General features: G+C 46.3%; 1 protein-coding gene and 1 long non-coding RNA gene across 11 annotated transcripts; one reads left to right on the top strand and one right to left on the bottom strand.

Moving 5' to 3' along the window:
• Positions 1–8: 8 nt before the first annotated feature.
• On the bottom strand, positions 9–13,031 carry SPG21 (SPG21 abhydrolase domain containing, maspardin). 10 transcript variants are annotated; one of them, XM_026121708.2, is made up of 11 exons: positions 12,869–13,006; positions 11,867–11,988; positions 10,973–11,034; positions 9,404–9,497; positions 4,458–4,619; positions 3,531–3,611; positions 2,775–2,920; positions 2,097–2,205; positions 1,508–1,615; positions 978–1,118; positions 9–642 (listed from the first exon to the last, which is right to left on the bottom strand). In XM_026121708.2, the coding sequence occupies exons 4-11, from the start codon at positions 9,464–9,466 to the stop codon at positions 520–522; spliced, it is 933 nt and encodes a 310-aa protein (XP_025977493.1). In that variant the 5' UTR covers positions 9,467–9,497; positions 10,973–11,034; positions 11,867–11,988; positions 12,869–13,006; the 3' UTR covers positions 9–519. The 10 variants fall into 10 exon arrangements, with proteins under 10 accessions (XP_025977493.1, XP_064373951.1, XP_025977492.1 ...); XM_064517881.1 differs by lacking the exon at positions 10,973–11,034 and having other exon boundaries at positions 12,900–13,027; XM_026121707.2 differs by lacking the exon at positions 10,973–11,034.
• Positions 13,032–13,530: 499 nt separating this feature from the next.
• Positions 13,531–14,300, top strand: LOC112996299 (uncharacterized). Its single transcript, XR_003262396.2, has 2 exons — positions 13,531–13,694; positions 13,960–14,300. It is a non-coding gene; the product is annotated as an uncharacterized LOC112996299 (long non-coding RNA).
• Positions 14,301–14,586: the final 286 nt, after the last annotated feature.

Genomic DNA, 14,586 nt, shown 5'->3' with positions numbered 1-14,586 from the left:
GCACTTGCTGAAATTGAAGTTTTATTGAAAACCTTTTCAACAGCTAGCAAGAAAGTTAAAAATTCAAATGCTGTATTTCAAATAGAAAGTAATTTCAACACAACATATGAAGCAAATAAGTCATGGCAACATTGGCACTTAAACATTTTTTCAACCACTATTCAACAAAAATGTCAGCTTATAAGTACATAACCTGCATGTGGCAATATATACAGCTGAATGAAAATATAAAAAGAAATACTGCTCTGTTTAAGAACATGAAGGTGAAAACTTTGGTAGCAAAAATGTCTTTGTTTTTAAAAGTGTAGTCTTCAAAGATACTTCCTTGACTCCAAAGACTAAACAAAGATATTTCATTACACTGTTGTGGGTTTATCATCCTTGGGTAGTTCACTGACTATTGATCCTGTTGGAATCACACAGTGATAATCGGCTAACATAAGGAAAAAGGCAGAGTGGGAACAACTGATTGTGCACAGGAAGACCAAACTGATTCATCATTTTCACTGACAGTCAGATCTACTGCTCTTCTTGCTCACTGCTAGTATGAAGACTGATCTTTTGGACTTCCAGTTCTTCTGCACTAACCATAGAGGGATCAATGGCTGCATACCGGGTACCGTGGAACTGCAGTAAATGGATCTGTTGGACATGGAAAATAACGCTGAAACTGGTGTAGATGTGTAACATTTCAGTAACAGAAATATCACTTATGAATGATCATTATGAGGATGAAATTCATTGCTGTGGAGCACAAGAGTTCAGGGAAAAGACACAGGAAACAGACAAAAGCCCCCAAAGCCAACTCTTAATGAAAGTGGCTGCTCTCAGCCTGCTGCTCTGTACCAGTTACCTGAGGACCAGAGCAAATGGAGGTCAGGCAGTTTAAGAAATAAGGGTGGGCACAGAAGAGGGAGTTTCCTACTGCTGTTTCAACTATACGTGTTGGTAGATTAGTTCTGAATGGGGAGACTCACTTGAATATACAGGTTGACTTCGGCGCTCCTGCAGAGATATGGGAAGTTGCCTCCTGTTTTGAGATGAGCTCTTCTGGCGTTAGGATAAAGCTTATACATTTCTTCTTTTGCTTCAGTCGAAAGTGCACTCTGGTCAAACACCTACATAACAAGCCCGAACAGTTAATTCCGACTATAGGCAGATTTGGCTTATCAAATCAGACTGGATATATGCTGCTTCTAGAAATGACTCTTGGCTTCTCTGTGGAATGGTTTTGATGAAACAGAAATCAAGCAAACAGGTTAGACGACAGCAGCTAGAAAGCTAACACTGTGATACGTCATTGTATAAGTTTCCTGAACTTGGCTGTGTTACTGCACAGAACATCCAGTTGATAATTTAAAACAAAAAAGTCAGTGTTGCCCAGTCATTAGAAGGCATATCTAAAGATGAAATTAAGATGCTGCAAATATTTTTTTAAGTTTCTAACAGAATATCTGGGCCACACCTGTTAAGCAGTGTTAAAAGGAATATGTCAAAATCAACTTACATCCATAATAGTTACAGGAATGTCTCGAATTTTGTGAGGTTCTACATAGGAATTCTGGCAGTTGAGGGTAAGTCTTGAAGCTAGCTCACTCTGGCCCAGGCTCTCCAGCTTTCAGTAGAGAGGAATACTGATTAATAATATATTTCACTGCAGGAAGTTAATGTAATATTAACAATACAGCCAAAGACAAGTGAACTCCTTAGTTTTAAAGGGAAACATGACTGCATTTCAGATCAAGATTATAGTTCCTACTTAATATCTCTCTGCATAAGACAAATACTTAAAAAATGGTAGTGGCTTCTGCTTCCAGAGTATAGCCTACAGATGTACCATCCCAGCACTCTTCCTCTTCCATCTGATAATTTCTTAGCTACTTAACCACAGTCACTGCTGTGTCTTAGTCGCAACATCAATTAAATTGCTAGAGTTGTGACAATCAACGCCAGCTAAGGATCCATTCCTTAGTGTTCAACTTCTGGGTAAGTAAATGAAGAAAACAGCAGAAATATCTATAAGCTCCACTGCCTGCTGCTAAGTAACTCTTCCAAAGAGACTGACATCACAGCCAGCAGAGTACACAGCCACCTACCCGGTCCACCATGAAATCAATCCCATCGGCCATTTCAGGATCCAGCGGACCAGAGGCAAAATTCCCAAGGACAATTTTTTTCAGCATAAAAGCAGGCATCAGCCAAAAGCTAGAATAGAAACAAGATGAAACAATCTTCAAGCACGCAGGACCCCAGGGTTAAGATGCTTTTTTGTAAGTACTCCCTTTCCTCGCACAGACTTTGTGCTTTAATTTCAAATAAAGTCCTGAAGAAGCTTCAGGAACACAGAGATGGAGAGCAAACCTTGCAGCCAGGTTCCTGAAACACTCTGGAAAGCTGTTAATGTTATATTGTGTGAGTGTATTTTGAACACAGTGAACAGTTACATTTCTCACTCTAAACTTTGTTTTGCTAGAAATCAGGTAACGGTTTCTAAAGTCTGACCACGTGGCCTCAGAAGACTACAAGAAACAGGTAAATACAAGTCGAGTCTGTCAAATTCCACAGAGCCAATTGTGAAAACCCCTATTTTCCTTGCAGTATGGCCATAAAAGGCACAAGTATTTCGCCACATGTTTCCCTCACCATTAGTCACCGAACCTGGAAACAGATTAGACACATATTCAACCAGATCAGCATTGCATTTCACTGAAAAACAAAACAAAACCAAAAAACCCAATGCCATGGATCTGATTGCTTTTCTCAGTCTCTCTTACCTGTTTGCTGTCCATGTCTGATTGAAGATAGAAGTGTCACTAAAGGCATTACATAGGATCAGAGATTGAACTCTGGGAGATTTGTGTGTGTATTCAGCAAATTTTTGAGCCAAAAAGCCTCCCAGAGAAGCTCCAAAAAGGTGAACCTAGTTTAAGAAAAATCAGATCATATTACATTTGTGAAATAGGTGTCCCTTAAGCATTCTGATCCATTACAAAAATAAGTCATTCAAGTTCTATTCCTGTCCTTATAGCCTGTTTTTAAAGAAGAATCAAACTCTTCAATTCAGATTCTGTAATTTATAGGATATAATAAATACTGGAAGAAGCAGCGTTTTTGGAACAGAGTTCAAATAAAATTTCTGTGTACTTACCAAGCTTAAGAAAAAAAGCAAATATTTCAATTTGTCTTCCACAGCTATTCTAATTCAAGTTACTTTTATTTTGGCATGTTGTACTACCTGAATTACAGAGGCCAACTTCCACAGGCGCTCACTAAAAACTGAAATTAACCAGTATAATTTATTTTTTAAACATAGGCCTAGAATAGCAATGAATTTTAGCCAAGTACGACAATTTCCAATGTATTTACCTTAGAAAATAAACTAGTTTTAAAAATAAAATTGCAGCATAATCTGTTTATATTTAGGCCATGTTTTTCCATCATATTTTATATACTTGCTCTTAAACGAGGCTCTTTTAAACATTAGGTTTTTATTGAACTATATATCCATTTGTCCAACTTCGAGCACTCACTTTATCCAGCTGAAGGTGATCTAACAGTTTTCTGAATCCATCACAGAACTCAAGGTGATCCCAATACACTGGATACTGCAACTAAAATTATATGAAGTTAGAAAAAGGTGTGCTCTGATCAGTGCTTGCCGGCTGTCTGCTTGAAAGATAAGTCACAACTCACACATTAACACGACCTGGGGAGGAGGAAGAGGAAGAGGAGGGGTTATTCACACTAACTATAGGCCTTAGCTTAGAGTCTGAATCGAGTCCTTCAGATAGCGCTCCGGATCCTCTCCTGCACCACGAGGCTCAAGCTCCCAAGCGAGGTCGCTAGAGCTAGAGGGTATGAACGCCTCCCCCACTTGCACAGAAACACAGAACTGAAAGTACAGCTGAGCAAGCCAGCGGGGGAAAGGGCAGGATTGCTTCATTCGGGCATCGGCAGGGGGAGAGACTGGAATGATTTCCAGGGATTTTGTAGCACGTAAAGTTGGCAGGTACAAAAATCGCTAACTGCTACAACGGATACAGCAATATGCTTAAAGCCATACTGTTTAGCAGAAGTCTTGCTGTACAAATCAACCCTTTCATCATACAAGTTCAGCTCAGAAGCTGAGAAACCACAAAACAACATGCTGCTGGGATTTTACAAAGGAGTGACTTAGCATTTGCAGCTGTGCAGCCTAAGAACTAGATTATCCACCATCCCTTAGGCAAATAGGGAAACCCTGAACCAATCCATACACTTTCCTCGTGGCTAACAAAGATGTGAACGTACAACAGATTTCAGGCTGCATTTGTACGTTACATGTTCTGGGGTACGACCTAGCATCAGCTTTCTGGGATTCCCCTGCCAAAACAGAAGTTGATCACCACGGTCCAACCTCTGATCAGAGCAGCAAGCACAAATATACTGAACTTTGACACCGGACTGAGAATACTCACAGTGATAACTCTGTAACCCCATCCCGTCAGGGCCAAAATCTGCTGGAAAAATACGTCTGCAGTTCCACTCACGGGAGGAAGAAATATGAGTGGGCACCGAATGCTCCTAGGTCCTGCATCATACAGTGACCAGACTTTACTGTCGTCATCGTCCACTATTATCTGCAAGAAGAGAGGCATGGAGGGGAGGGTAAACATACAGGACCAAGATGAGTTTCTTCAGCCAGCTTCCAGGATTGCTTCTACAAAATTGTTCTCATCGAGTCAATATTATAATCTCAAGATTCCTTTGAACAGGACCACCTTTTATCCTTTTCACAATAGCTTTCTTCTCTAAGCCTGTTTGCCAACTGAAACGACAGTGCTTGTGTGGATACAGCTGGAGGCAGAACTGCGGTCATGCGACTATCCGACCAAATGCTTTGCATGCCCCGACATAAGCTAAGTAACCAACACTGCACTGTTTGGAGTCAGCATCAACACAATAGGTGGTGGTGTCCGATGGGGTCCCACCCTTCTGTGGGCAGCTGGAGTACGCTGCGAGTGCTGGGAGCAAGCACTGAATTATGTTCGCTTTACAGTGATGGACTACGCTTCAGAAACTACACCCAAGGGAAAAAAAGAAATCTTTTCCTCTCCGAGAAGTGTGGTTTAACTGCAGCGTGCAATGGTTTGTTCTGCATTTTAGCTCAGAGGGCATTAGTCTGAAAGATGGTACATCTTGATCTGAAAATTCATACAGAAATAAATCACAGGAATAGCAAGACTGTGCCCCAAATGATCAGGCTTAAGCAATATTCTATATGCAGAAAAATGTGCTTGGCTAAGGAGTGATCCTGCCACGGCCAGGAGAGGCCAGCTCACGGTATCGAGTGCAAAAGCCGTGGGCTGGTAAGGCCTGCAATCAATGTCTGTGGCCAGGACTGCGTGGTCAGCTTTTTAAAGCCATTTTTGACACTTGGATGTACTGGACAAAGCATGTATCCAGACCTCCAACATCTAAGCCTACTGAATTAAGCAGCTAACACCACAGATCATTAATTTGAAAGTTATATCTGACCGCCAGAGACAGATGCCGTGCACAGAATTCCCAAAGCAGCACCGCAAAGCTGACCTGGAAAGCAAATGCTTCCACCATCTGGGAACGTCACGGGAGTGCCTGGAGCCCGGGGGACACGTGCCTGGCTGAAGATGGTTCACACATGCGCTGGTATCCTTAGTGATAAGTTTCTCCCAATGCCCATCTCAGGCCAGAAGCTACAAGTCCTAGCACAAGCAGTATCTTTAGAAGTATAGGAGTTAGGTTAAGGTCTCCTTTCCTAGCAGTGCTGGAGCCTGACGCTTTTTTAAAACAAACAAACAAACAAAAAAAAAACCCAAAAACACAGGGCTTGTTCTTCCAGTAGACTGTTGTATATATTTACGATACTCATTTAAACCTCTACAATGCAGCAAAAGCACACAGCTCCCATCAGATCAAGAGGCACAAACCTCTGGGGAAGCCTGCATCATACAGGAGGAGCTCATTTCATCCAAAAAAATCAAGACTTTAACTTTCTGAATGGCAATATACAAGCACAATTCACTTTTCCATCACAGCAGTTAAGCTGCTCAGGGAATCGGAGGAGAACAGCGTATCACGAATCAGATTTGCCCACTTAACAAATCTGCTTGTAATAGAGGCAGTATTTCAGGCTCTGGGAGCATGTGAGAAATCACATGATACTCCTGTTTTGTAAAGTCACCAAGGAAAAGACAACTGCATACCGAGGCTTCCCAGACCACTGAAACCATTCAAAAATCCTTGTACAAGAGGGAAAAAAAAAAAAACCCCAAACCTTTTGTACACAGCTCCAGAGCTCTAGGCTTGGCAGCTCTGATCTGCTCATGGTAGCTGCTGGTGGCTACAACAAAGTTTATCTTTAGCAACCTTTCCAGAGGTGAAGCAACCCTTTATTTGCATACTTCTTGCAATTGCATAAGCAAAGCTAGTTCACGTCAAGGGAACCGAGACTCAGAGATAATGTTTTTTTCCCTCAAGCCCAGACAAAGAATCAATGGGTTTAAACAATTGCTCTATTTGATTTCTAGCCTCACACTGGACAGTTTAACTGCAGGTCCACAACAATACTACGCGCTGTACACGCAGACATCAGCACAGTTAACTGCTGATTTGATAGGCCACTGGCCTTTTTCTTATTCTGCTCTATCATCAAGATTATTCACAGTTTACATAACGGGCAAAATCTCCACTTCGTTGAAACAGATGGTAGAACATCCCTTGGCTTTAGCAGGGCCAGGGTGTCCTCTGCTGATGACTTTTAGGAAGGATTTATTTTAGACAGCAAATTACGTATTTTGTGGAGGAGATTATACTACGCTGCTACAGTGTCCTGACCAAGCTCGTCCTTAACTTGCTCTCCCTCCTTCGTTTCACGGTCGGGAAGCTGCGGTACCCGCACCGACACACAGCGCGTGCTCCTGCGGGACTAACACGACCTGCAGCCCCCAATGCCAGCTCCGGGCCCCGATCGCGGAGGAACCCTCCTCTCCGTCCTCCCACTCCACGCACGGCAAGTCGTTCCCCAATGCAACGCTGCCCAACAGCTTATAAAAACCGCCCCTTTGTTACCTCTCGGTAAAGAATTGCTTCTGCATTTTAAGAAACACCAATCATTTGAAGAGGAAGGAAACATTATTACTCCAATAGGGACTACCGAGTGACCTTCAGGTCAAATGTTTATCTGAGCTGAAACATCATATGCTAGAGCAAGCATTCATCCGTCTCCAGGGACCCCAAACCCAACCTGAGACTCACAGGCAAAGCTAAAGATTTAGTTTAAAATAAGTACTATTTTCTGTGGTGTACTTCCCCTATTTGAGAAGGGCAGGAAGTGCGAGGGTGGAGCTGTGCTTTTTCTGCTCTTTTCAGGAGCATCTTGGTGCATTTTCTAATGAGCAACTCTGGCTCTGCTTCTCAGAGGTCGATCTGACAGCAGTAAGGTGTGCTGATCAGCAGCAGCAATGAACTCGGTGATCTAAAAAGTCGGTCTCTCCTTCTTCTACAGCACATGTGCTTTGCCTATGCTTTCTTGGGGATACTGCAAGCAAGTGCCTTCCTAGAGACTGCTTCAGAGATTAATCTTGTCTCTAAATTGTGTTTTTTTCTTCTCAGAAACTAAGGCCAGTTTGCTTATTCCACCTTCCTCACGCCCCACATTCATCTCTGGGGTATCACCTTCCTCTAGAGCAGACTGAATCACTCAAGCCAACTAGGTATCCCCTAGTCTGAGGGCCACCACACACACTGTCAACAGCAGCTTCAGTCCAGGCACGTTCTCATTGCAGAGATCGAGACGAGGCAGCAGCAGCTCCAGGCTGCGGCCCCTGGCAGGTGGCTGCGGTGTCTCAGTCCCCGCCGGAGCAGCAATGCACGCACACCTTTCCACCACATCCTCCAGCAGCACTGCACCCCGTAACGCAGCTTTCCGCTTCAGTGCTGCCTCCCAGCTCTGCCGACCCAGTTAAGTCACTGTCTGGAGGTAAAACAGGACAGCAAAAAATAGGTCCAGCAGAGCGTGGTAATGGCTAGAAATGGAAGAAAGTTGAACAGCCAGAGACTAGGTTGAACGTGCGTAGTCAACAACAAGGGATCTTTCTTATTTACAAAAGGCAGATAGGTGATGGAAATGAATGAGCAACCTTGAACAGAGAACACTGCAATCCTTCTCTAAAGGTGATTTCTTAGGAAAAGCTACACAGAAAGCTCTGGAAACAATGCTAAACACCTTTAAGCATTGCTCCTTAGGTCCAGGGACACGGTCCCTTTAGCGTGGTCCAACTGTAATCAACTTGCTGTCAAAAGAGGCGGCCCTGCTCTCCCTTCTGCTGCCAGCACCATTCCTGTGTTCCTGCAGCCAAAACAGCCATCCAGATCAGGGAACTGAATCAACTGAATGTCAGCTTAGCCAAAAAACAAACTATAATACACTCCCAAGCTAGGTAGTTCACCGACTCCACTCAGTTCATACGGTCACATGAGCAGCTGTACTTGCAGAAGCAGTTGGCTGGGGGGGAAAGGTGAGAGTCCTTCAGGCTGGCAGGAGCCCAGGCTGCTGCCACAGGTTACTCTGTAATCATGGCCTTTGCAAACCTTATCTACAAAGGTATGTGTGAGAGAGCCAGCCTCGATCAGAGGCTCTGCAGTAGTACAACAGTCTGTGCCCTTTGCCACGTAGAGAGCAGAAGTCAGAGGGCTGCACACCTCAAACGTTCCTCTGTGGTTCAGTGAAAGGAAATGGAGAAATCCAAGCAAGAGGGGAAAGTGGTTGGACAACGTGATTAAGCAGCAGCCATCTGAAGGACACACAGAGGAAGAAACCGTTCATCTTTTTCCACTGTGGTGGAGGCATCTTTCCACTTTCAGGAATACAGCATGCAGCCTGGCTGCCGAGGAGCTGCCTTCCAACGCTCTGCTTCAGCCCAAAGCTGACGAGGAGAAAGAGGGGAGGTGGCTCTGGTGGCCTGGCTGTTTTGCAGCCAGATCAGCCTCACCACCTCGGTCTGGTGCAGGGGCAAACAGCCAGCTCCGTGACAAGCCATGCATGTGGTCCCCAACACGTCCTGTTTTCTAGGCGTTTCCCCAAGCATGGGTGGCAGTGGGACTCCACGTATGCTCACAGGCTCGTAACTCACTGTTGCTCCTGGCTCTTGATTGCAAGTCCCACCACTCGCCAGGTGCAGAAGTGATGCCTGAGAAGCATGTGAAAGTTAAGGCATGCTTTCATGCACTCATACGACCCATGCGACAACAGTTCGGTAGATGAACCAGGTCACTAGCACACCCACAACTGTTTTGCATTAACCAGGGTTGCACTGCTTAGTTTCCACCACCACACAGCAAGAGCCATCAGAAAGGAGGTGTTTCAGACACAAGCTGTACGTACCTTTTTAAGAGGAACTGTACTTCTGAACCAGTTATAGTCAGGAGAGACTTTAATTTCTCCCATGATGTTTAGAAAAAACTCAGTTCAGGTCAGCCTGAAACAAAGAGACACAACGTTTGAAATCAAGAATGCAGGTTTACAGTAGGGCAGCACACGCAAGCTGGGCTGTACACACAAAGCACTCACAGCCTGAACTTGCTCTTATCAGTTGATTACACTGCCTCTGATCCATGCCAAGTTTGCTTATCCTTAGTTTTCATCACAAGCCACTTAATTATACTCCCAAGAGGTGGTCACCTGATTGCCTGACTGTACCAGTGCAATTAGGAAATGACAATGCTTTTGTAACAGAGTATTCCTGCGGAACAGTTGCTGAAAAAGACAATTGTATTGCAGGATACAAGTGGCTTTAAAAAGCTATTTTGGCTTTGTCTTTAATTTTATAAACTGCTCCAAATTTGTACCTAATAGATGTTGATATGATTCACTCAGCAATTTGGACAATAGGTTTATTTACATTATCTCATGAACCTACTGCCCAAGTATTCAGAACACGGTTTTCAGTCTCAGAATAACTGACCCAAAGGAGTCCCAAAGGACGGTGGGAACAGGAGCCAATCTGAGGGTGACTTTACAGAAGGGTCCTGGAGTTTTTAATCTATCCACACAGAAGCTGACTCTTGTCAGGAGTTACAGCTCCAGAACAGACATCTTTGAAGCATATCAGTTAATGCAGAACAAACTGATTTCAGAATCGGTTCCACACAGGGATGCTACTAATTTACTCTGAAATACACGTTCAAGTCAATTCGCTTATACACACGCGTATACATAATGAAGGTTTGTCATAATATTTTTTCATTTGTAATAAATTAAAAAAATTAAATCTAGAAGCCCCGTTAAAGCAGCAAGAGACTATTAACTCCCATTTATATAACAGATAATATCAAATAGTTCTGAGGCTTGCATGCTTGATAGCTTTGCCCTCAAAGTTAATTGCCTCAGGGGATTATTTTCATACATTCATACACAGTACTGAGCATAAGAAAACAAAGCAACTTTGCTCTTGTTATTTAGCAGCTGCCAACTATAAATCAATAGTTTCCTGTTTCTTACTTCTTGGTAAAACAAGACTTCAGCATATTCTGTAAGTCATTCCAATCCATTTCTCCACACAAAAAAAGCTGCCAGTGTGCAAGTTTCATCTGCTTATTTGGTTACAACTGGATTAAGAGTTATTTATGATTTCCTCATCTTTAGAATGCCAACTTTCAGTCTTAATTTACTGTTTCCCAAGTATGCGAAAAATGAGTTTTAAAAAGGAGTACTTTCTAAATTGTGAGACAATACACATTTTTCACATACAGCAGGGTGAAATACCTTTCATTTTCTAACAAGTGTTTCAGAAGCAGGAAATTCAGCTGCGTGGCCATCACTTCAATTTTGCGTGGCTTAATTCTGGTGGCCATCACTTCAATTTTGCATGGCTTAATTCTGGTGCTTATGCCAACTATTCTGCCAATTGTGCTAGTTTGGCAGCACATAAAATTATAGTAGAGGCAAAAATACCTTTTCCACCAGCCTGCAAAAGAGAGTAGGCCCAACAAACATCACTGGAGTAAGGAGGAGAGCTGGTCATTAGAGAAAGAAAACAGCAGTTCAGCTACTAATTCCTTTCAATAACCACGCATTAGTTTTCATAAAGCCTTTCAGCAAACCATGGTGTGACAAAACAACAGCAGAAATAAATTACAGTGAATGTCTTAACACTTTCTCTGTGAGTATTATATTATAGAAAGGTCAAGAAACACAAATCACGATCAAGGCCTCACTACATGAGGCACTGCGTGAACACAGGTATGCTAGAGAAAGACGATGCTAACAGTTCTGGTTGCCACAAGGGTCCTGTTCCAGCTACGATCACCTCTCCTCTTCTGCTGTCTCATTCTTTCAGCACCATCAAGCTAATCTGGGGACTGGCACTTAATTTTGGCTTGCTACTGGAAGACCCCAGCTCGTCTGTTATCATTTTGTGGAAGCGAACAGCTCCCCAAAAGGGACTGGACCAGTTTCCCCCAGCTCCTTTCTTATAGAGGTGCAACAGAGAAAGCAGAACTGCCCCCCTTTAAAGCAAGGGTAAGCTATTTTTCTTAAATTATAGAAAAATATGGACATTTTTTGCTTAAGTCAATGTCCTGTGACTGAAACCATCTTCTCGGACACAGAAACACGACACAAATTCACACACACAAATATCTGTGTCAACAATGACTATGTGTTCTTCCAGCTACAGAAAAGCGAAACCATTAACTTGAACCGGGAAATCAAGCAACAAAGGTAGCTCGAATCACAAATAAGGAACCTGATGCTGTTCATGACCAAGCCACTCGAGCTTCGTTTTTCAATAAAAACAAACTGAGGAACTCTATATTCTTAAAAAGAATTCTTCTGAAGAAGTATTACCTACGGATGTACATCCTGTTAACTGGAACCGAAAGCACTGGATAATACTCCTGTGGGTTATTCATGCTACTCTAGTAACGCTTCCCATTCATTACTGATCTAGAAAGACTTTGATCCTGCTGCTAGAGAGGAAAAACACGCCGGAGCAGATTAGAAGCACGGGGACTTGCCGCTCTCCGCTGCGCAGCGCCCGTTCCCGTGGCCAAGAGACCTGAATCAGCAGCGCCAGGCGCCTCGTTGCAACGAGGGGCGAATGCCAGGAGAGGCCGGGGAGCCACTGCGGGCGCTTTGCGAGGGCTGGGTGAAGGCAGTGGGGGGACGCGGAGTTGTGGATACTCGGGACGCGGCAGTGGGCACCTTCCTCCCCGCTCGCTCCTTGCACTGCGCCCACCCCGGGGCCCCCGTTACCGACCCCTTCCCCGGAGCACCGGGTCGCCCAGCGCCGCTCCTCCTGCCCCGCTTTGGGGGAAATGGGGCACAAACCCACTCAGCACCCCCAATGGCACCGTGCCCCGGAGCACAGGCTGAGGCAGCCCCTGCCCTGCCAGGGCCCCCCCGGGGGGGGGTGAATCCCCAGGGCAGGGCCCAGGGCTCCTGGCAGGGCTGAGTCTCGGGGTCCGCCGCTTCCTGGAGCAGGGCCACGAAGCCCTGGCCGGGGCAGCGCTGTCTCCAGCCCCTCAGGCCTCCCCCAGCCCGGAGTAACGCCACCCCGGAGGCCCCCCCGACCCAGGGCCCCCCCGGTCCCTCGAGATTCCCCTGAGCTCAACGCTGCCGCAGAGCCCCCCAGCCCCTCAGGGGGGCCCGCAGCCCAACACCCCTCCCGGAGACCCCCAGACCTCCTCATCCATCAACCCCCCCCGGAGCCCCCCAGCTCCTCAGGGTCCCCCTCAGCCCAACACCTCCCCCTCGAAGCCCCCCCAAATCCGCAGGGCCCCCCCTCAGCCCGGAGCAGGGGCTCTGAGGGGGGAGGACAGGCTGGCTCCCAGGACGACGAGCCCCCACCTTCATCCGCCGCTCGCTGCTCTGCCCTTACCGGCTCCGCGGGACCCCCGGTACCGGCGGGACGAGGGCGGGGGGGGGGGGTGCCGGAGCCTGGCTGTCCCGCTCCGCCTCCCCCAGCGCTCCCAAGCGGGGGCGCACGCCGCTACTTCCGGGTGCTGCGTTCGCGCTGGTCACGTGACGGCGGGGAGGAGCGCGGGGGGCGGGGCGGAAGGCGTCCGGCCGCCATAGCTGCCGAGGCGGAACAAGCGGGCCGAGGCGCCATTGCTACCGAGGCAGCGTGGGGGGTCACGTGGGCGCGCAGCCGGGAGGCGGCCTGTGGGGGCGCGGGGGGGAGCCGCCATGGCCGCCCCTCCGCTCCCGCACGGTGACAGCCCAGCCGGGCATCACGGCCCTTCGGCTGAGCCCCTTCACCCTGGCTCCTGCCACCGCGCTGCTTGGCACAGGGTCGAGGGGGAACCGTTGGTGCCATCCAGTGGAGGAGATTTTATTTTATTTTAGATATATGTGAGAAATCCTATTGATTTAAGTAAAAGTACTGGTGAGCGACAAGGCCTGTTTTCAGCTAAGGGTTTTATTTTAACATAGTACATCTTATTTGACTCCCTGATGCCATCGTTACGCAATGCTTGTTCCTCTGATACAAAATCTGGATCTTTGGGTCAGCTGGGCCTGTTCAAACAAAATGTATTTTAAAACGGCTAAATTCAAGACCAGGCTCGAAACGGGGGTAGCAACCCCAAACGAGCCCTTCAGGGCTCTGGGGGGAGCAATCTGCCGAAGGCGACCGTGGCTGAAGCCAGAGCGATGCTGCTTGGTGGTTTTATAGGTAAAGGGGGGAAAAAGTGGTGGGGAGCAGCTCCTGGGCCTGCTGTTGAGGCCTTGGCGCCCCTGGGGGAGGAGGTGCCTTAGCTTCAGCGTCACTGTTTTTGTCAAAAAAGGTCGTAGGGCTCTAACACTTTGTTGCGTGTGTTGTGTTAGGCGGTGCGATAGCGCTGCCCGTTCGTGTAAAAAGGGACTTTTGCAGCTGAAGCTGAGGAAATTGTCATTTCAAATCATATTTCATCAGTAGTATTTTACTGTTTTGTTTTCAGCACGCTGTTGCCGTTTGAGAGGACACTCGGCAGGGCTGGCTGAGATAACTGGCCTGGCGGTGGTAGTGACCCGAATGCACGAGGCAGCGGAAAACAAACCTTTGTTCACAGCGGCACACAAACAACATCTGTCCACGACGACGCTGTTGTTCTCTCCAGGCTCTCAAATTTCGTGACTGCAAGACAAACAACTTTTATCAATGTCTTTCAGTACGTCCTTCAATCCAACCTGCTCTTCCTGTCTGACTCAGAAAAAGCTCCCTAAAGGATTCAGAGTGGTGCTGTTAAACCTGTATTTTACAAGTATTAAAATCCATCCAGACTTTGGCAGAAATTAAAAATAGCAGTCAACGTTCATATTATATGCAGGTAAGCAGTACAGAGTGGAATCCCTGCCCTTAGTGTGGTCTAACGGTGTTTGTCGTATGGCGGCTCAGGTCAGTACACCTGTGAGCTATCACCCGAAAGGGCAGCTGGGATCAGTTAGCCGCACTTTGTTGGTGTGTGACAGGTGAAAGCTGAAGGAGCATGGAAGGAAGGAAACAGCCCCAGATGCCTGTCAGTGGCAGGTGCGTTCTCCCTGAGGTACATCTAAAGGATGTATCAGATTGCTTGGCTTCTACACAC

The sequence above is a fragment of the Dromaius novaehollandiae genome, chromosome 10 (assembly GCF_036370855.1).
Source record: "Dromaius novaehollandiae isolate bDroNov1 chromosome 10, bDroNov1.hap1, whole genome shotgun sequence".
Taxonomy (NCBI): domain Eukaryota; kingdom Metazoa; phylum Chordata; class Aves; order Casuariiformes; family Dromaiidae; genus Dromaius; species Dromaius novaehollandiae.
Note: the sequence above shows the minus strand (reverse complement) of the source record. Positions and strands in the feature narration are given on the sequence as shown.